Source organism: Hyaena hyaena, unplaced genomic scaffold (genome assembly GCF_003009895.1).
Source record: "Hyaena hyaena isolate Hyena2069 unplaced genomic scaffold, ASM300989v1 scaffold_20, whole genome shotgun sequence".
NCBI classification, from domain to species: Eukaryota; Metazoa; Chordata; class Mammalia; order Carnivora; family Hyaenidae; genus Hyaena; species Hyaena hyaena.
Window position 1 is genome coordinate 829,005 of NW_024080652.1, and position 22,346 is coordinate 851,350.

General features: G+C 56.2%; 1 protein-coding gene across 1 annotated transcript in view; it reads right to left on the bottom strand.

The window, feature by feature from the left end:
• Positions 1-22,346, bottom strand: part of CUNH7orf50 (chromosome unknown C7orf50 homolog) — a 110,620-nt gene that overhangs the window by 81,821 nt on the left and 6,453 nt on the right. The window contains exon 2 of the mRNA XM_039225955.1: positions 20,855-20,984. Coding sequence (XP_039081886.1) covers positions 20,855-20,983 — 129 coding nt within the window. The 5' untranslated portion in view covers position 20,984. The remainder of the gene's footprint in view (positions 1-20,854; positions 20,985-22,346) is intronic.

A 22,346-nucleotide genomic window follows, 5' to 3' on the forward strand; every position in this document is an offset into this window, starting at 1 on the left:
AGGCCAGGGTCACCGTCAGACAGCACTCCCTTCCCTCCACCCACCAGGGGTGACAGCCTGCGCTCTGCGGCCACCTCGTGAGCACCACAGACCCTGCGAACGGGATTGATGGGGACGCCTGGGGTCCCAGAAGCTGCCTTCTGGTATGACTGAGTCTTCACTCTCATTCTCCGTTCCCACACACGCCTTGTCGTGGGGGGAAATGGGTTATCTGGGGTAGCTTTTGTTATGCTGGCAGGTTAAAAATAGAAGAACAGAACTTTAGTAAGAAGTAAAGCCCAATTTAGGTGCCAGGCGTCAGTGTCCAGGGCAGATTCTCAGGCCGGTGGCCATCTCTTCCACTGCGTACCGTGCTGGGGCACCTTCATGGGGCGAGGGGCTCCGGACCCCAGCCGACTGCTATTCTTACCCACGTCCACAACACGGAAGTCAGGCTGCTGACACCAACGCTCTCTCCCCTCAGGTCAGGCGACGCATCTGATTACCCAGGACCCTGCTCCCCTCTGCACTCTGTTCGTCACCTGAGTGGGGAAGGGAGGCCCGCACTTTGTCACACGATGGATCGGGGAGCACCCTCCCAGAGCCCATCACTGAGGCCCAGCTGTGAGCACTCCACCTTCCTGGCTTCTGGCTGGGGGGTGAGAGGGGGAACACCACAGACCGGAAGGCAGGTAGGGAGGAGGGTGGTCTCACAGGTTAAGGCGCCCACCAGCCCCAAGCCTTGCCCTCCCTCCCAGTGCCCACCACCCCACTGGGCCCCCCAGGACAGCCCACAACCCTGGAAGGGAAGTGTGGCCACCTCCGGTCAGCAAGCCCTCTCGAGACAGAAGAGCCCCAGGTGAGGGGCGTGGCCCTGTCTGGGACAGCAGGACAGCCTTGGGGGACCGGCCCAGGCCTCACAGACCCGCAGCAGAGCATCCACCCACCCCTGCGGCAGCACACGAGCCGGCTGTGGGGCCTCGATCTGGTTCTCGCCCTCGTCCAGGGGGTGGGGTTCTCGTGGGTGAACAAGGGTCTGAAAGGCCAAAGGAACACAAAATGAAAGTGCACCAGACCTGACTATAATTCTAGGCCTTTCTCCCAGGGTGGAATTAAGCTAAAACTTATCACAAGAAATGAGCTGTAGGGAGTCCTGGAAAGATGCCTGTTTTTCTAAGGAAAGGCACAGTCCCTGGGCTCTGCCAGGAGGTGGGGCCTGCCCGACGTGAACCCCTACGAGTTGAGGTCCCCGAAGGGATGACACAGCGACAGAAAGCACTCTGGTACTTCTCCCACCTCCTGCCCCTGCCCAGACAGCCACTGCCCCCTGGCCCCACTCCAGGCAGAGGGGGCGTGAGACCCCACAGCCCCTTCAACAGGGCCCTGCAGGGGGTGTGGCAACGTCTCAGAGGAGGGAAGGGCGGGGCGGCTCCCAAAGCCTGAGTACGGTCCGTGCTGCCTCCTGGAGCACAGAAGCCCTCGGCCCCCCAGGAGCCACAGCGAACCCTGGCGGCTGACAGGACGGGGTGCACCTCACTCGCAGGAGATACGGCCCCCCAACCACTGTCTTCAGCGGACAATGCAGACTTTTCCTTCACTGACTCAAAAATGTCAATCGCCCCAAAAGGAAGAAAACCAGTGGGCTGCTGGGAGTCCCAGCTCCTCTGAAGAGCCACAGGGCCGAAGGCTCTTGCCCTCGAGGTCACTGCACAGAACTGCCCCAGTCAACCTGCCCCTGACAACTGTGGACACAGCGAGACCTGGCAACACACGGAGCGTTCTGCACCTTAAATACGGGAAATCCGTAGGCGTGGAGGAGGCCCAGACCAGTTTCTAGAAGAGAGCGGGAAAGAGGGGAGGGGAATGATTGCAGGCAAAAGCCACCAATGTCCTGAGGGCACTTGTCACCCGCACGTCCTGCAGTGAGCCAAGGCCCCAAAAGGTTGCGCTAGTATTGCCCCACCAGACACACCGGTGACCCAAGCCCCCGTATCACTGGCACCCCGCCCTCCACGTGCACATGCATACACGTGTACAATCACACGCACACCAGTGCCCGCTATTTTGACAGCAGGCTGGCAAACAGGCACCCTGGGTATCGAGGAGCCCAACGCTCCCTGAAATGGGGATGGAGGGACCTGTCCGAGCCCGGGGGCTGGCGAGCCAGCGTCGGGCAGGCGCAGAGGTGGTGCTCGCCAACGGCACCCCAGACACCCTGCGGGGGCCAGTGATGCTTCCAGGAGGACACAGCCCTGCCAGGCATTGGAAACGCCCGTTGATGGTTTGTCAAAAGCAGTGACCAGGCGGCAGTGGGAGGCAGCCGGGAAAATATGAAACCACAGATACACCAGAGGCCCACGCTGGCGCACAGACTTCCCAGAACAGCCACGGCTGCTCCTGACGCTCCTGCTTGTCGTGTTTAAAGACACAAATGTCAAACCTGAAAATTTCTGCAGGAAACATCAATGTATAAAAGAAACAGGAAGTAGAGCAAATTCCCCAAAAGCACAAACTTCCACACCAACAAGTCACAAGGAAGAGACACTCTGAGCAACACTGCAGCTTAGTAAGGAAACTGAATCCACAGGTGTTTTTTTAATGTTTTATTTCTGAGAGAGAGAGAGAGAGAGAGAGAGAGAGAGAGCAGGGGAGGGTCAGAGAGAGAGGGAGACCCAGAATCGGAAGCAGGCTCCAGGCTCTGAGCTGTCAGCACAGAGCCTGACGTGGGGCTCGAACGCACGAACCATGAGATCATGACCTGAGACGAAGTCAGACGCCAACTGACTGAGTCACCCAGGAGCCCCTGAATCCACAGTTTAAAAGCCCCTGAAATGGAAATCTCCAGGCCCAGAAGGTTTCACTACTGAAGTTTACCAAACTTTAAAAGAACTGACATGAAATACCCTGATTCAAAATCAGGCCAAGACTGCAGGAAACACCCTACAGATCAGTGCTCCTCGCAAACCTAGATACCAAAGTTCTTAAGATGTTGGCGACAAATCCAGCCCCACATAAGCATTACTATCTACTGTGACTACAGAGGGAGGGCTCCTCCACGGGATGCAAGGCTGCTTCAACATCCAAGTGTCAGGCGATCAGAACAGCTGACACAAAAAAAAGCACTTGACAAAATCCAACATCCCTTCATGATAACAACCAGAGAAAAGTAGGAATACAGGAGAGATTCCTCAATGTGACACAGAACATCGACAGTGTGGAAGGAGGCAGAGGTGAGCGGGGCCCACAGTCTGGTCCTGAGTGCCGCCTCCATCGGAATCACCAACCAACAGTGCCATTCAGAAGAGCCCCAAGGGAGGCGGCGAGGGAGAGTGGGAAGGGTGAGGGGCCTGGGCCCAGGCAAGGCAGGGCTCAGGGTATATTCCAAAGCTGCTGGGACTCACTCACTGAAGGGCTGCGGGACAGAGCAGCACCAACAGACAAGCACAAGGACGAAGGACGCCCACTGTGGGTCCCCCGGGTGCAGACCCAGAGTCCAACTCGCAGAGACAGAGAGTAGACAAAGGGCCAGGGGATGGGTTCAGTGTGTCATGGGGACAGAGTCTTAGTGTGGGGAGACGGAACGTTCTGGAAACGGACAGTGGGGATAGCTGCACAGCTGCGTGAATGTGCTCAGGGCCCCTGAACAGCACATTGAAAGATGGCTCAGGTGGTTAGTTTTGCATGACGTGTATCACCACAGTAAGAAAGAATATACACGAGCAACGTGCCAGAGCGGCTGGCCTGCTTGGGGAAGGCCGAATGAGTAGCTCTAGGAGAGCGGGGGCTCAAGTCTCAGGTGTGTAGTCCACCGCCCAACACTCAAGCGGGACAGGAGGGTGCAGGGATGTGAAGTGCATGGGGTGTGCAGGAGCCCGCCCCAGAGCAGCACCTGCCCAGGAGGACAGCGCGGGCGGAGTGCCGAAGGCGGCCAAACAGCGGGCCGAGCCTTCCAGCAGAGGGGCACATGCTTACTGAAATGCCTCCAGTCCGGGTCCCTGCAGTCTGCACCTTTTATTCTGAGTCTTTTTTGCCTCTAAGTACAAAATCCACAAAACGTTAAAAACCTGCAGTGAGATGCTCTGCACGCCAACGGTACCACCAGGGCCTGACAGAACTCCATGCTGCCACAGAAGGGCCCATCGTGAGGGATCATCCGCTGCTGTGCGGACGTCCATGGCCCGCACTTCTGGGACGACACGGCTGCGGCAGCCTGCTCTACGGTGGTCCCCAGGGACCCCGCCTCCCATGCTGGGGGAGCTGGACCTCATGACAAGCTTCTAACCAAGAGAAGGTAACAAAAGTGAAGGGAAACCACCTCTGAGACCAGCTGCCAGAGATGATGACGTTCCCTCTCGTGCCCTCCTCTCTCTCACCTTGATGTCAAAGTGGGGCTTATTGCCATACTGTGAGCTCCCCACGGATGGGCCCACACGGCTAGGACGTGAGGCCCTCAGTGTACTCCCCAGTGAGGACGGATACTCCAATAACTGCGGAGGGAAGCTGGACGCAGATTCCCACCCCCACCTCCTTCGGGCCTTCAGGTAAGACCATACCCCACCTGCAGCCTAAGAGAGCCCCGCCCAGACCCACATCCACACACACCTGGTTATTTTAAGCCACTAAAGGTCATAGCAATTGGTCACACAGAAATAGATAATCACATAGAGGTGAGATGAAGATCCACAGATCTCAACACCTCACAACTCCACAACTAGGCCCATGGCCCGAGAACCGTGCACACACACGGGACAGGACACACTCATGAAAGAGTTCATCCCAGCACTGTCTACAATTACCCAGACCTGGAAATAATGCAAATGACCACCACTGGAACAGTGAGTAAACCGTGGTATATGCAGACGCACACGCAAACACATAGTCGAGAGCCATACATCGCTGCATGGACGATGCATACAAATAAAGTCGGCTAAAAAAGTAAAATACAAACATCAAGCTCAAATACAAGCAAAACCAAACCGCAGAATGGGCTACACACCCAAGAAACACAACTCCTGGACGAGCAAGGAGGATGCCAGTAAGGGCCTGAGGTGAGGATTTCTGGAGGTGGGTGTGATTCCTCTGAGTGTGGCTCTTTTCTATTTGCATGTTTTACAATAAAAAGGGAAGGGGGAGGAGAATAGGAGGGAAGTCCACCAGGTGGTCTGGCTGTCTGCAGGCGTAAATAAAATCCCTAGGTGCTCTGCTTAAAACCAGAGAGGCTCAGCGAGAACCTAATAACTTAATACCAGCAGTCTCACCTATTTCCCAGATTACCAGGGTCCTTCCTCAAGCAAAGGAGCATTGCACACCCCACCCCACAGTCCACGCGCCGGACCCGAAGCTCAGGCCGTGGGTCACACAAACCATGGAGCTGGAGGAAAGACGCCTCCCCTACAGGGCACACCTGACAAGGGAGAGGAGGGGGCGGATGGGGCAGGAGGACAGGCTGGGGGAGCCGGGAGGAGGGACACAGAAACACACCGCCTCTGTCGGCACCCTGAGATTACCCTGAGATTACCGCTTCCCAGCATTTCCCGGCTCCCTCCTCGGGGTCAGCTGGAACTGCTCCGACCCCGCCCCCCCAACAACCCCCAGGACACACCCGGCCACCCCATGGGGGGCGGGGGGCTTCAGCTCCTTCTCCCACAAACACCACAACACTCTGGCTTCCTGTCCACAGCACACTCCACAGGTGTCCAACTTCGCCTTAAAACCGCTTCGGAATAGGTGAGTCTGTCAGCAGCGAACACAAAAACTGAGAACAAAGTTACGACTGTATTTTCCACAAATATTCATCCCGAAGAAAGGACCTGCCCACCAGAGAGAGCTCCATTCCCCTCACCCCGGCTGGGCTCCAGGCCGGGCACACCAAGTGCCGTGACCCCAGACCCCATGCAGCTGCTGGGCTCCTGGTTTATGGCTAAGCCACCAACTACTCCAGCATGCCCTGCTCGGCCCTGGGGGCTCTAGGTCTGCATTCTCCAAGGACAAGTCCCCTTGTTTTCCTTGAAGAAACTTCTGTTTTCTTTTTAAAACCGAAGTTCCATGAGGCAGTGTGAGCCCAGGACGGTTCTAATTTTCAGATCGCTTATTTGCACAAATTGCCAACATGGGGGCTGAGGGGAGTGTTCTGAGGAGGATGCAGTGGAGCAGGAAAAACAGAAAATGCCACAGGTTTGAATTTCTTTCTTACAAAACACATACTACAGGGAAAACCGGTTTGCGTGCGTGGGAATGTCTCCACCCCGTGCCCTGAGTTACAAATCCACGAGCCCACATCAGATGTGCTGGTGGTGGCTGTGCATCCAGGCCAGCACCCGAGAGCCAGCACCCACGCCCAGCCGATGCCCGGGGGTGCAGAGTTGCCCTGCGACACCTGCTTTCCCCCAGGCTTGGGGGGCGGGCTGCAGCCTGGAGAAGCCAAGAACGGGACGCACCTCAGGGCCGGGGCACAGGAAACACAGCGTGGCCATGGTTGTAAAGCGCCAGGGCGCCGGGGAAGGACAGAGCCGCTGGGTCAGAGGGAGTGCGTCATCTGCCAGAGAGACATCCCCGTCTGTGCCCTCCACAGGCAAGGACAGAAGTCCAGCCACCAGGTGCTGTTACGATGACATTTCCTCACACAGACGTGGCCGCAGTGGAATGCCCGCGGCTGAGAAGGCTGTGGCCACGGGTTTCCCGAGTTCAGCCACACTGTCAGACGCCAGCTCGCACGGCCTGACCTCCTGGTGTGAGATCGAGACGGAAGAAATCCCGACCCCGTTTCCATGTGCCACTTGATTAAAAGAAGGAGGCACAGTTACGCGTACTGAGTGCCGACCACAGCCCGGCACCACACCACACATCTCCCCCAGTCTCAGGTCCCCTTCCTGCCACAAGCCGGGTCGCGGCCACCCCAGCTTCTCAGACGTGATGCTGGAGCACAGGGGGGTCAGGTCAGGGGGGAGGGGAGCAGGGCGTTTCTGTGGCTTCTGGCACCACAGCCAGACCCTACTCACAGGCTTCCACAGTGATAATGTCACCCAAACACTAACGCATGAGACTGGCCTCTGCAGATGCAGAGATGCGCTCAAGTCAACCTCCGGGCCACTAGCCAACGTCAATGCCACCCTCCCACAAGGATGCGTGTTATCATAGGTGTCCCTTGTTCCAACAACCACGGAACAACTGCCACTCCCGGAGTACATACTCGAGGCAGGAACTGTGTTGACCATTCCGTGTGTTACCTCACGGCATCTTTGAGGCCACCCTGGGCACTACCCACACGTGATCTCAGTCTGACAGCGTCATCGGGCAGAAGCCTGGTGCCCGAGGTCATGCCGCCTCCCGCTGCCCTGCCGAACCCAGGTCTCCCCAAGGAGCCCGTGGCACGAAGCACTGCCCACAGCCCTCCTCTTGACCTTGACAACAAGGCGATCTGCCCATGACAGGCTTCCCTAGGGGCCCATGTTCCTCTTCTGCTTTTGGGAACACAGCCCCCGGGTTTCGACTGGGCTCCTGGCTGCTGGGTGGGGAGGATTGTTAACGTCTCCCCTACAGCCAGAGGAGCCAATGGTCTAGGTGGGGTCAGCAGGGTGTGAGCGAAAGGCAAGCCTGCAGGTTCCCAGACATCTCTGTGAGGATGAAGCCACCGGCCCTCGCTCGCCTGTCCCCTGCCCCGGAACTACAACACTGGTGTGGAGTGAGCCACCACTGACCCCGTGGCAGGGACAGCACCCCATGGGGAGGCAAAGCAGTAAGGTGAATGGGGCCCAGGTCCCTGGACAACCGAGGCCCGGGCTACTCACCCCTGGCCTATGGAATCAACTTTTATCCTACTTAAGGTACCGAATCTCAGGCTCTCTGTGCTACAGGCATTGGCCTATATACGCCGACACATGGGTGTAAACTTCAACTTACTTAGGCCTACTTTCTGGTCCCTTCCCGACAGCCGCCAAGCCCAGCCTGCACACTGAGCCCTGTACCCCGCCTGTGGCATTCCCAGCAGTGGCCCCTGGTTCATCCCAGCCTGAGGTCCTGCATCCTAACCCGACCCACAACCTGGGACCCAGGCCCGCTGGCTTTGGGTAGCGGCTGTGCGGAGTCCTAGGGACCACGTGGGGCTCTGGGGCCAGCAGAGGCTCAGGGGAGGGAAGGACGGTGTCGTCCAGACCAGCCTAACAGGCTGGGGACAGCCAAGGCTTCAACCTCCACTTTCGTTCAACCTTAGAAGATGGGACCTCTGCACACAAAGTAAGAGCTGACCCGCACCTGGGGAGTCTGACCACCACCCCTCACGGCAGCTTCCCTGCCTTTTGGGGCAGAGTGCTGCGCGGTCTCCTCCAGGTTGGTCAAAGTATGTTCCCAACAGGGGACCATGCAGCCTGGCCGGAAAAAGGCCATCCGACGCCGTTAAAGCTTACCAAAAGCACAGCAAGTTTAAGCTAGACACTGTTTCCGCTCCTCGCAGCAGGAGACGTGAGCTCCTTGCCTGGGAAAACTAGCTTCAAAGCAGCGGCTGTTTTCCCAGCTGTGAGAACTCCATCCTGGGAAATCTTTTCATACCACTACAAAAATAATTCTGAAAAGACTGAACAAATATTCAGCCTAATCTGCCCATTCTGGTATTTCAGACCCAAAATGGGAGAACTTCTTGCACACGTTGTCTGATTAGCCAGCAATTAATCCTTATAAACATTAGCGAATGTTATAATGAAATAAGCTTCATTAAATAAATGTAGTGTCAACTCAACTGAAAACAACAAATTTAGTGGCTTCTGCTTAGCAGCCAGGAAGTGCAGATAATTCCAGCAGAAAGAGGGCAAGGCAGGAAGCACGTTGCCTTAATACCAGGCACAACCTGACAGAAAAAGAGAGGTTCTGGCAAAGGATGCGCCTGGCGGTCCTGAACAAGACTGCCAGAGAAGGCGGACATCACCCATCCACTCCTGGCACCTCTGGGCACAATTTCCCATCGCTTTAAAACACCCGTGGGGCACCTGGGTGGCTCAGTAAGTTAAGTGTCCAACTTCGGCTCAGGTCCTGATCTCGCAGTTCATGGGTTCGAGCCCCGCATTGGGTTCTGTGCTGGCAGCTCAGAGCTTGGAGCCTGTTTCGGATTCTGTGTCTCCCTCTCTCTCTGCCCCTCCCCTGCTCATGCTCTGTCTCTCTCTGTCTCAAAAATAAATAAACTATATAAAAAATTTAAAAATAAAATAAAACACCCATGCACCCAGGGCCCGGGGCTCTCACGGCCACAGGACAACCCCCTTGTAGAGCCAAGAGGAAAGAAAAACAAAACAAGCCACCAAAGCAGAGGTTCACTCAGGAGGCCAGGTTACCGGCTGGCTCTGCTCTCCTGGGCAGGAAGGGGACCAGTGTGCCACCGTGGGTGACAATGCTGGGTGCTGAGGAAGGCAGGGGATGGAGTCACCCAACCCCGGGCACTGCGCGGAGTGTGGTTCTGGCTCCAAAATGGCAGGATGATGACGTGATGGGGAGAGTCAGGTCCCGACTCACTTCACAGACAGCGGGATGAAAGGGACGGTGTCGCCTGCCTGAAAGTCAACTATGTCTTTAAAAATACAAATGTGCTCATGTGCCAGACGTTTCTCTCAACTTGTCCACGTTTTCTGCATTTGTCACAACGGCTGTGCTCTACTTGCAAGAAGTACGGGGTGAGGGGGGTTGTTTCAAAAATTAAGTTAAAAACACTATTTAAGGTGGAGATCGAGTGATACAAAGAGCTCAAGTGTGGGAGAGACACGTGCTCAGATCGGCATCTCGGGAATGGAAGGGACGCTTAAAATGGAAAGCGCTGGATGTCAGCAGGGCGGGGGGGGGGGTTCCTTTGCTAACTTTCTTTTTTCATTATTTCGATGCTATTTATTTGGTAAACAGGCAAAGCATCTCCAAAGCACACACCACGCGCACGGTACTCGGAACGGGCTGTTTTCTCATCTGTCAGAGTTCTTAGACGCTGGTCGGCACGGCCACCTTGTGCTGGGACAGCTGAGGCCCGCAGGCCCCGGCATGGCGTGCGGTCAGGCTCACACCTGGTCCACAGCCAGCAAAGCCGCCCTTCTATCCCCCAGGCAATCTCTTCCCTCCTCACCTTCATCTGAGAGGACCCAAACCACACGCACCGCACCCGCTCCCCACAGAGGACTCCCGCCCCAGCGCCGCACGGCGCAGGGGCCACAGCCAAGCCCGTCTGACAGCGCTGACGGACTGGAGGTGGGCAACAACACGGTGCGGCCTGGCCAGAGGCCAGCGGGCTGCCAGGCGCTCCCAGACGACAGGACAGCGGCTCAGGGGGGGCGCCAAGCAATCGGTCTGTCAGGGGGCTTCCCACAAAGGCACGTGCTGACAATTCCCACACAACCGCTCTTGGCTTCCCCGGGAATTGCCTCTGGAGACCCAGACAGGGAAGAATGTATGTCACCAGCGAAGGCTAACACCGGCTCTCAGCCTCCTCTGGCCCAGGGGGCAGGGTGGGTCCCCAAGTCCAGTAGAAACTGAGAAACTGACCCTCACCCAGGAGGCCCTGGCTTTCTGACATGGCCGGGGATGCCCTGCTGCTGAACCCTCCTCTCTGCAATGGCTGGAGAAACGGAAACCCTAGGGGCACAGGCAGGACGGGGTGCGGGGAGGCAAGGGGCCCTCCGCCTGGGAAGCCGGTACAGGGCTGGGAGGCGGCGGGGCTGTCTGCTTAAGGCAAAAGCCATAAACAAGAGTAACTTGACTGGAAAACTACCTGAAACATAAAAGATGAAGGGGGGATCCTGGGTGCCTCAGCAGGCAAAGTGTCCGACTCTTGATTTCAGCTCGGGTCACAACCTGAGGTTGAACCCCACGTTGGGCTCTGTGCGTACAGTGTAGAGCCTGCTCTTAGCACAAGGAGTGAGTTTTCAATCAATACAGAGAAGACTGACTTTGCGACAGACCTGGAAAAAAAAAAACCCTACAAGCTGCAAAAGCAAACGACCAACATGTACAGGGACGATGACAGTAAGCTGAAATGAGAGTGACCACGAGCTACTCTTCTCGGCCACACCAGAAAACACGGGCCCTCTAACAGCCAGAGCTCACGTGGGAACTCTTGTACCGGAAGATGAAGTGGACCCGCTGCAAACACATGGAGGTCATACTCCGGGACATTCGCGGCAAGGCGGCCAGCCTGATTCCTTCTGTGTGCTTTTCTCTACTTCCTCCTCCTCTTTATTTTTCTTTTTCTTGTTGGTCAAGTGTAACTCAGGAAAAACAACAAATTCCACATAGCCAAGTGCTTTGTGCTGAGCCCAGGAGGCAAACCCACAGACACCTCCCTGGCTGCCGAGCCTGCCGGTGGCAGCAACGAGAGCATTAGCTGTGGGCCTGGGGACGGCTGGCCTGGGGGCAGGGCAGGAAGCCTGTTCTCTGGCCCCCGAACAGCCGCCAGTAGCTAGGTCACCACAGCAGCGGGGAAAGCTGACGTGCTTCCAACTTTCCTGCAGTTTTTCAGCTGTGGCAAACGAGCAGAGGAAACCCGCCGTACAGACAGCAGAGTGCACCGAGGCCCCAGCCGACTCTGAGAGCTGCCCAGTGAAGACCCCCCTCCCCCCAAAGTGCCTGGAGAAAAAGACAGGATGTCGCATGGGCAGGGCTGACAAGGCTACATCCAACCTGGGCCCGACTGGGCACCGCTGCCATACGGCCAGGACAACACCAGCCTGCGGGCAGCTCCCAAGCCAGGAACACGCATCGCCGACCCCCGGAGGAGCGTTAATCCCCAAGGCACTTTGGGTTGTCCTCTTCCAAATGTGGGCACAGGCAGCAGAATGACAGAACTAGAAAACAGAAACACGGGTGCTGAGGGGCTCAGGTTGCATACGCACATGGCAGGCGGCGGGGGGGGGGGGTGGAGCAGGAGATGGGGAGCCACTTGCTCTGACTCCTGGCGGCCCCTCAGAAACCAAACATGCATGGGCAGCCATCCTCCAGGGCGTTTCCCCCAGAGAAGCAAACACTCGTGCTCACGGATGTTCACAGAAGTTTTGCTCCTAAAAGCCAAGTCGTGGGAATGACCCAAATGTCCTTCACTCAGTGGCTATTCAAATGGCTAGAAAGGCAGGGTCCAAGGGAGCTGTGCAGTGACAGAGCTCTTCTGAGCCTTGACCATACTGGCGGCTACAGCGACCCACAGCTGTGACAGAATGGCACACGCATACACAACCAGGACTGGAGCACACGCTGCCACCCCGCGCTGGCTGGGAGAGGGCCCGTGGTGTTATCAGAGGTTGCTGAGGGATCACCTGGCACCAGGGCCCCGGAACGGGTGGAATGGGGCCTAAACAACTAGAAGGGGCCTCACAGGTCACTACCTCTACCCCCTCTCCAGGAGGAACCCTCCCAGCTGGACCCCAAAGCGTCCACCCATCTCAGCTAGACTTGCCCAGGGATAGGAAACTTGGCCCTCTCTTCATTACGTGGCTGACTTGCTCAAGTCCCACCTCATCGACCAGCATCTGCTTCCCTGTGCTTTCTGCCCCTGCTCCTGCGTAACAGAGAGGGAGTGCACACGTACGGTACGGAGCCCACTGTGACACTAGACAGCCCTCCAGCCCTTAAAGGCAGTGTCAGGGACTCACTGTACAACTAGCCGCACCACCCTGAGGAACTCCTCAAAATGGGCCTCAGGCCACTTGGCCCCCCAACTGTCCCCATGTGGGGGAGCAGCAGAGGGGCCCAGTCACCCCTTTGCACACTCACAGAAGATGCTGTCCTCTGCGTCACCACTGGCCTTTGAAACCCATAGGCAAGCTTCCCTGAGGGGTGTCCAGTCACGGCTCTATGCTCTGTGGATGTGCACTCGCTTCTCCAGCAAATAGGACAAAGGAGCCAGGGACCAGGGTGCTCAGGGGGCCAAAGGGCTGCATGCTCACACCCCGGGCCATCGAGGCTTATGTTGGGAAGAGAACGCAGGTGTCCAAGGTTAGTAGTGACGCGTCAGGCCCCTCTCACGGGGGCCCAATGTCCCGTCTATGTAGATGCTAATTTCATCCTTCCAACCAAATGCTCTCTCGATGCTCACGGATGCTGTATTGTTTTCGTAATTAGCCCTCTGTGTGGCGGTGCCCATAGCAACCTTCCCCCTGCAGCCATGACACGGGGCTGTCATCGGTCTCCGGGACAAACCCAGAGGCCTGCCGAGCTTCCCAGGGCCCCAGACAAGGGCCATCCTTCACTCAAAGTGTGATCCCTGGGCTTCCATTCATACCACGGAGACCCGGGAACTTGGGGCAGGAAGACTCCGTCAGGGAGCACTGCTCCAGAGGCCAGCTCTGGCAGGCTAGGCGCCTCACAGCAGTGGAATGCGTGCTCCGGGTCGATTCCCATGCCCACCTATCTGGGTAAATAAACTGCATTTGGACACAGCCATTGGTTTACACATTGTCTGTATCTGCTCCTGCCCTACACAGGCAGCCCGCACAGCAACAGAGACCACACGGCCCGCAGCACCTGGCGTGTCTCCAGCTGGCCCACCCTGGGGACCTGCCCCGCCTGGATCTGCCTCAGACCCTCTCTCTGATCCAGTGGGGGAGGGATGGCCACCAAATACACTGACCAAGATACGAAAACCAACCATTTGCATAAAGCATCAAAGAACTAACAGAACAGGGAATCTGCAGGCCCAAATCGAGCGGCGCCCAGAGCTAAACCCCAGAAATGTCATAGGACATGGGGACTGCTCTGTATCAAGGCCACTTGCGGTACCCAAAAGTCAGGGCTTTGGCTCTGGCCAGCTCCCCGGGTGAGGGGATGGACTCGGAGGCCCGAGCTCCAAGGTGGAGATCCCAGCGGCAGAGAGGCACCTGGAGAGCCCTCAGCCTTCCCACCATTCCGGGAATGCCATTCTGCCGCAAAGGTCCAGCACGACCTCTGTGCTGCCTTCCTGTGCTCTGCACGTGAGCGCCCCGCCCGCGAGAGCGCCCCATGCACATGAATGGCTATCCTCCACCAAGCCACGGACTGTGAAAAGCTAAGACTTCAGTGAAGAATTTCAAAGTCTCTGGTTTCTTTTTCTCCTTAAATGAAGTAAGCTACATGGCTAATGTGTGCCTGAACTGAGGGCCTGATGGATCAAGAGTCGCACGCTCCACCGACTGAGCCAGCCAGGTGCTCCTCAAGTCTCCGGGCTTGAGAAATGCTCACCTGTTCACCTTCTAAGAGAACTAAGACCTAAAACGATGTCTGACTTTATAATAAACCTTTATTATTTTTTTAAGGGGGAGAGGGTACTTCTGGGGGAGGTGAGGGAAATGAGAGATTTTTTTGGGTTTTTTTTTTTTTTGAGAGAGCACAAGTAGGGTGGGGATGCAGGGGGGAGACAGAGGATCTGAAGCATGCTCTGTGCGGCCAGGGGTGAGCCCAATGTGGGGCTCGAACTCAACAACCGTGAGATCATGACCTGAGCCAAAGCTGGACACTCAACTGGCTGAGCCCCCCCAGGCACCCCTGCGAGACTGTTTTTAATCATGTACGGACAGGAAATCTCACCCAGGCATGAACCGAGATGAACCTGGTCACAGGCACAGGCTCTGTTTTTATGGAAACACAGGACCCAAGATCCAGCCCACATCAGGCTCCCCTTTGTGCCAATCCAGCCACCGTTTGCCCCTTAATGCAAACGGGAGGAAAGTGATGAGAACACGACCTACTTCTAAGGTCAGAACGAGTCCATCATCGGGTTTTCTCCCGTCCTGTGTGATTTTTTCCACTCCAACAGTCCCTGCTGGCTGCGAACCCAGATGCTAAGCGACATGGTGACTGAACTGTGGCTGTGTCTCAAACACATACAATCTCACACATGTGCTGTTGTTCTCCTACAAGTTACCTGTGAGCAAAGCCAGTGCAGGTAAGGAGGCCACCGTCCCAAAGCCCTCTTGACACTACCCTAACTCCTATGGTAAAAAGCCATCTTGCCTGATTCACTGTCCTTTATCAAACTTAAGAATTCTTTCCGCAGGGGTGCCTGGGTGGCTCAGTCGGTTAAGCGTCTGACTTCGGCTCAGGTCATGATCTCACAGTCCGTGGGTTCGAGCCCTGCTTGGGGCTCTGTGCTGACAGCTCAGAGCCTGGAGGCTGCTTCAGATTCTGTGTCTCCCTCTCTCTCTGCCCCTCCCCTGCTCGTTCTCTGTCTCTCAAAATAAAGACATTAAAAAAAGTTTAAAAAATTCTTTCCTCAAATTAGAATTGGTTGAAAAAATATGTAACAATGAACAGTCCTATAAGCTACTATACATTACAACATAAGTTGATTCATCATTAAATAAAACTTTTCTGTAGCAACACAACAGTTTCTGATACATACTTGCTGCCAAGTTCATGTCCTAGTTTGACCCCCCTGAGCTGTTGCTGGGTGTGATGGTTACAGAACAGTTAGGTGAAGGGTCACCAGGCCCAATGTGAGCAAGTAGGGGGTGGAAGAGAATGAAGAAATTGGTCAGGCCAGAAAGGTGAATTTCCGAAAGGAAGGTGAGACAGACAGCCTCTGCCTGGACAGACAGAGCGGGCCCAGGAGGCCCAGGGAGTGTGTGCTGCGGGGCCACAGCCTCCATCCCTGGGTTGTGGTTTGTGTATTTTGGTATTGTGTGACAGGAAAGACAGACCAATGGGGGAATCCCATCCAGGTCACTTGCTCCTGGCCAGACATGCAAATCCCCTACAGGAAGAGCATGACTGACTGACTGACATAAAAACCACCTCAAGAAACCACAAAAGACTTTTCACGAAACATGTCAGCTGATTCCAAAACTCATACAAATAAGACACTACATGACAACATCCAAGAACAGTGTCCCCACGAAGGAAGTACTTCTGTGCCCGATACTGAAACACATCTTTAAGAACCGAAGAACGGAGCCGTGCGGCAGCAAGCAAGCTGAGTGCATCGTGGCCCGACCCGCTACGGAAAGGCAGGCAGCCTGGCTCAGAGAAGCCACAGGACAGGACACCCCCTTAGGTGATGGGGGACAGAGAAGGCCACTATCTCAGGGACCAAGATGTACATCTGCCTGCACTCACGGAGAACATGTCACCAAACGGGGACAAAGGATTCATAAAACGTGCACAAAAAGGCAATCAAAGCACCAGGAAAAGAGCAGAAAGACGTAATGAGGACCCTCGTGGGAGGACAGACCCCCCCATCAGTGACCAAAACCCAATACGGTCCCAACGCCACCGACAACAGGCCGCAGGAGGGCGGCCCACCTGGCATCCCACACCCGGCACTCACCACACGCCCTCCCACCACCGCTTCCCCCCAGCAAGCCCAGGAGCAGCGGTCACACATGTGTACAACAGCACGCCGGTGCCTGGCCAGGACTGAGGCCCCCTTCCACCTTACCGTGAGCCACAGGGAAATCAGGGAACTCTTCCAGCCCTGCACGCCCATCACTTTATACCTCTAACTGGCTGACGATATACATTTAATAGTCACAAAGGAGAAAACAAGAACAACCGAAGAGGTGAATTCAGGCTCCCAGGGAGCTGCCTATAAAGACTAGCAACCCCTCAACCCCCACCCCCAGTTTAACAACCCAAAACCCCCTACCAGACCTGTGTATTTGAGGCAAGACACCATTAGAAAGAAGTATTTTGGCTCTGAGCAAATTTTCATGGCCATAAAGTTCACAATGTCATTTGATGGTTTTGTAAAGGGCTTGACGCCCATGTAATTCCTATCCCACTTTCAAGGTTACAAACCAAGGAGCATGTGTGCTGAGGGTGCGGTGTGCTGAGGGCCCCGCCTCCCTCAGCTCCACTGCCCCAGGCCACACCCCGGCCAAGCCCGTGCAAACACACAGAGTGCACAGGGTAGCACTGGGAGCTGTGGAGCCACCCAGCTCGCCTGGCACACCATGATCTAAAAGAAGGAAAGGGGCTTTTCTGACCACCACGCCCTCAGGCTCCAGGAATGCATTCATTCCCCGCATGGGATGGTCCGCTTGACACATCCAGGTCCTTCTCCCAAACCCAACACCGTTTACGGCAGTAAGGGAGCAGGCGCCCCGAGGAGCGGGTTTATTCCTCAGACGGTGCTGGGCACCGTGCCCACTGGCCACCAGCTCTCAGCCTACTTACACGAAGGGGTCAGGCCAGGCACCCCTGCGGGTCCCCGTCCACCCGTGCGCTCCAAAAGGGAAGCAGACACAGGAGGCCCATGTGTCAGTTTCTCCTCTGTCCCAGTCGGCTGAGTGATCAGGCAAGCGGCAGTCTCTTGGGCCAACTCACGTGTGAGGCCTGGACAGGTCACGCCTGGGCCCAAGGACTCTGTTGTGAGCACGACAGTGCTGTGCAAACATAGGGGCTCCCACCCAAGGGACGAGGGAGAAGGGCCCTGCTCACCGCCTGCAATGCCTCTGCTTCCAGGCAGACAAGGGCCTCTGCACCGCAGCACCCTTGCCAGGTGCCCGCCGAGGCTTGCAGAGGCCTGACTGGCCCTTGGGTGGGGCAGCCACGTGATGTCTCCCTGTCGTGTGGCTTGGTGTCTGGGACAAAATCGAACCGTGGACTACCTCCTTGGGGGGTGGAGAGGCCCTCGGGAGCAACGCCTGGGCTCCTGCCCCTTCCAGTGCCCACTGCTGACAGGCCAGCGGCCTCCTGGAATGCGCCTGCCATCTAAGATTTAATCCTCACCACCCGCTCAATGAAGAGGCCCAGCAACTTGAAGGTGGAACTGTCTGGCCCCAACACACAGGCTCACAGGAGGGTTTCAAGGAGCCCACGAATCAGGCAGAGACTCCCTGCTACAGAAGAGAGGCCAGCAGACCCCGACCTCCTGCATCCCCCACCCAGCAGGACAGTGGGGGAGGGCGCAATGTGGGTGGCAGGTATTTAGCGAGGCCCGCGGCCGGGTGGCTAGAACCAATTACCAGGGCTCTGAGGGAGGGCACCAGCAGGACTCTGCCCCTGTCCGGGGACGTCAACACACCCTCACTAAGACGGGCGCAAGGGCCTCGGCAGGTTAACAGGCAGGGAGAGGCGTGAAGAAGGGGGCAAATGGAACGGGAGGCTCTGAGTGCCTGGGGCCGCATAAACGGCTTCCTGCATTCCGGAGCAAATAACACACAGCCAGAGAGGAGCCCGCAGGCTGTGCCGAGGCTCCCCTCCTGGCGGGAAGTGGGGCTCTGAGGGGATTGCCCCCCAGGGAACCTTCAGCCCTCCTGGCACTGGCTCAGGGCGCTTGTGCTGTGGGAAGTGGCAGCACGGGCTCCCCCGGGCCTGTCCAGACAGCAGGTCCCAGGAGGAGGAGGACACAGTGGTCCAAGTGGGGACAGAGGCTTCCATGCTCCTCATGTGGATTCCGGAGGCCGATCCTGCAGCCAGGGCAGTGGGGGGACAGCGCAGTACTTTTCCACCAGCTCCCAGGGCAATAGGATGTCCTCTCCAGGCCTGGTCCACCCCCCTCCCCTTATAATTAGGTGCAGCATTCAATGTGCTTTCTTTTTAAAAATGCGCCTGACGTGGCTTTTCCATAGTTTCCCACGAGAAGCAAAGTGAAGAAGTCCTTTCATTGGTGCAGCCCAAGGTGTGTCCTCCAGAAGTCCTCCTTCCATGGGAGACTGGCCCCAGCAATGTAAGAAGGGGTCTTCGGGCACAAGCCCAGCACTCCACTCGGAGGCCCACCTACAAGTACTTCCTGGCAGGGTGAACACACTGGGCTCCTCCAGGGAGAGGACTGCCAGCAGCCTGCGGGTGGAGGGGCTGCGACCCCTGCTGGCCGGGCATGAGTTCCCACGCGCCGCTTCCTGCTCCTCGGCTGGGCCAGCCTGACACCAAGTCAACGCCCCAGGGACTGAAAACTAAGGGAAAGTGTACGGGGCTCTAAGAGCAATCTTGTCCACTATGCTACAAACCCAACAAAACTCTAGGCATTGAAAGAGAAACCAGAAGCTTCTCTTCTGTTTTCCAAATTTATTTGTAACCAATGTGTACTTTAATAACAAAAAACAATCACATACTTTTAAAAAATGACCTGAACTCAGTAAAAAGATCACCTTCGAGGTCAGGCAGAAACCCTAACCCGTGCACACGTCTATTCTGTGGGTCCTGCCTTGAACTAGCAGCCGGCAAGCAGACCACTCAGAAAGGAGAGCTGGAAGTTTTAAAACAAAATTTAAAATCATCAAGGTGATAGTAGAGAGTTTAAAGAAATTGGAGGAGTCCAGAAGAAGCAGGAAAGCCCCAAGAAAGTCACGTGTACATCAGTTCAGGAGGAAGCAGGTGGACCGACCCCCGAGCAGGGGCTAAACGAGCTATGTGCACGGGCTTCCGTCTGGGGCCAGGAGACCAGGAGGAACAGACACAGTCAGGGCTGCAGGTCAGCACAGAGGAGGGGACCTTGGGGGCGCAGGCGCCCGTGAATGCAGCCGGGCTCCCTGATCCAGACGCGGTGGCTCCTCTGCCAAAGGGCAGGTGGGGGGGGAGCGCCCAAGGACCAGCTGGGACCCCAGGAGCCAGTGCACACCATCTCTCAAAGGCACAGGGATGCCTAGGTGGATGGGGCCCCAGGTGACCCGACCAGTGAGGCAACGACCTGGGCACACAGCCCCTGAAGGACACAGAGACTCGCCCTGGCGTCTGCAGCACCTGCAGCACGGGCGGCCTCAGGAGCACGCTCCCAGGGCCCCTGTGCCGCCAGGATGGCCTGTGGCCGGGGAGTTGGCTGGTTGTTAGGAGGGCCTTCCTCCCTTCCTCCCCCTGCACCATGGTCCCTTCCCCATTTTATGAGAGAAAAGCCACCTGTCACCCCTAATCTTGCTGGGGACACTTCTGAGGCCACAAGAGCCTGAAATACTGTGCCACAAACGGTGACAACAGCAACTGGCCAGCAATGTGTCCCCTTCCGAGTCAGGGGGCCTCCAGCTCTTCCTGCACAAGGACTGAAGGACCTCCTCATGCAGTCATCCAATGGCAGATCTTTAGCAACAAACCGGGATCAGATGTGCCCCAAAGCACAGTAACAGGCTCCAAGCTTAAGGAATTCAGCAGCGCTGCCCCAACGCTTCCACTCGCGCTCGCCAGTGGGGACGAGGCTCTTGCTGTCGCACACAGGCGTGGACCCCCAGGAAGACTGTCCCCTCCAACGACGGCCAGCGCCCACCCAGAGGCATGAGTCCCCATAGGATACGCCTGATCGAATTCTACTTCATGTGCCATCGGAGGAATTTGTGATATCTACACGGTTTCCGTCAACTGCATACTAGGGATCATAAAGACAACTCGGTAAAGAAGGAAAACTTTCACTCTCTGACCTTGGTGGAAAAGAAAAATTTAAATGCAAGAATCTTTGTGACGGACTTCTGTCAGACTAAATATAAGCATTTTTATGTTAGAATCTGAATTCTTTTTTAAATGTTTATTTTTATATATTTTTGACAGAAAGAGCACGTGCACGCGAGGGAGGGGCAGAGAGAGGGAGAGAGAGAATCCCAAGCAGGCTTTGCGCTGTCAGCAGAGCCTGACGCGGAGATTGAACTCCAGAATGTGAGATCATGATCGGAGTCCAAGTCAGACACTCAGCTTACTGAGCCGCCCAGGCACCCCAAGATCTGAATTCTTAAGGACACGCTCCCAGCCGCGCTCCATGCGTCAGCACGTGCATGCCACAGTGGAGCCCATGCTGTCCTGCCACCTCCTGCCTCAGCCATCAGGCACCCTTGATAGCACGGCACCCCAACAGCAGTTGTGGACACAGTGGCTCAAAAAGGCAGTCATGGCGTTCGAACCGGAAGGTCACTTACCCTCTTATCTGTCTTCCAGCCGCTCCCAGGAGGCCCACAGCCCATGTGCGTGTCCCCATCCTGCCCTCGCGGCACCCTGCCCCCCGGGCTGGGCCCCCGCATGCACCTACCTCAGCGTGTGCTTCCCCGGTGCCCGGTGTGGCTGCGGGTGCCGGCCACACCTCCTTCACTGAAGCCTTCTTCCATTTTTTATTCTTTTTCTCTGTCACTTTGGTAGCTGTTCTCTTCCGTTTTGCCATCCTGCAGCAGAGAGGGGAAACTCCTAAATATGTGCAAAATAAAAGGTCTTGGGCCCCATCACATTTGTAACTGAGAAGGGTGCTCTCCCCTTATAAAAGTCCAAAGGCTGGGGGGCTCAGTCGGTTGGGGGTCTGACTCCTGATTTCGGTTCAGGTCATGATCTCGTGGTTCAGGAGTTCAAGCCCCACGTCAAGCTCTATGCTGACAGTGCAGAGGCTGCTCGGGATTCTCTGTCTACCACTCTCACCTCCTCTCTCCATCTCAAAATAAATAAACTTAAAGACAATATGGAAAACCTACACGAGTTATAAGAAAGCTCAAATCACCTAGTCGAACCTCCCATGAGCTGGGGAAGCTGCAGGGCACCGTTGCTGGGGCGTTTGGTCACCGTGACGGGTCTGGACCGGCCCCTTGACGTGTGGAAGCAGCACCCTCTGGGGCCACATGGAAGACACGACATGCAGTGAGAGACGATCTGACAGGCATGCTTTCTCCAGCACAGGGGTGTACAGAGCTCCAGGAAAGGCCAACAAATTCTAAAACCCATTTCCTTTGTGGGACTGTGCCGCAGGGAGCAGAGACACGGCTCAGGTCTGAGGTCGCAGTGGCGAGCCTTCCCGAGGGGCACTGGTGGTGGCTGCTGGGACCTGAGAGGGTTCCTCTGAGGGGGTATGTGGGAGGGGACACCTCGGCGTGTTTTCTAACACCAGTTGTTTAAAACTCTATTTATACCATCTACTAATATCAGCTTTCGTTCTAACAAATTATAAAAACGTATTTCATTTTATTTATGCTCAACTAACTCCCAGGTAACATCCTCCACATTCCAGGTCTCACACGTACATATAAATTGCACACGTGTACTGCATACTTACATCTGTGTTATTAAAAAACTTTACTTTTAGACGGGCTGTTCACAGCTGTGTATATGGGGAAGGGACAGAAACCCAGTGTCGTCTTCTCTGAATGCCAGAATTCATTCTGGACTCTATCAACAGAAGTTCAACAAATATTTTCTAGAGGCAACTCTGTGCCAGGAACTGTGTGGGGTGCTGAGCACAGAGCGAAAGGCATGGCACACAAGAGCCTTGACCTCATGAAGATTCCCTTGTGGTGCAGAAGACAGACCTATCACGTGGGGATGAATGCCACCAAGAGGGTAACACAGAAACGAGCAAGGGTGACGCACAGGCAGGGCCGGGGGGTGCGTGTGTCACAGAAGGTATGGCAGGTGCAAGGCCGGGCCATCAGACCCCCCTAATGGGCCTGCGGGGCAGGGAGGGCGGAGAGGGCAGAGGCCCCTGAAGGAGAGCAAAGGCTGGGTGTGTCTGGAGTACGTGGGTTCAATGTAAATTTCCCCCA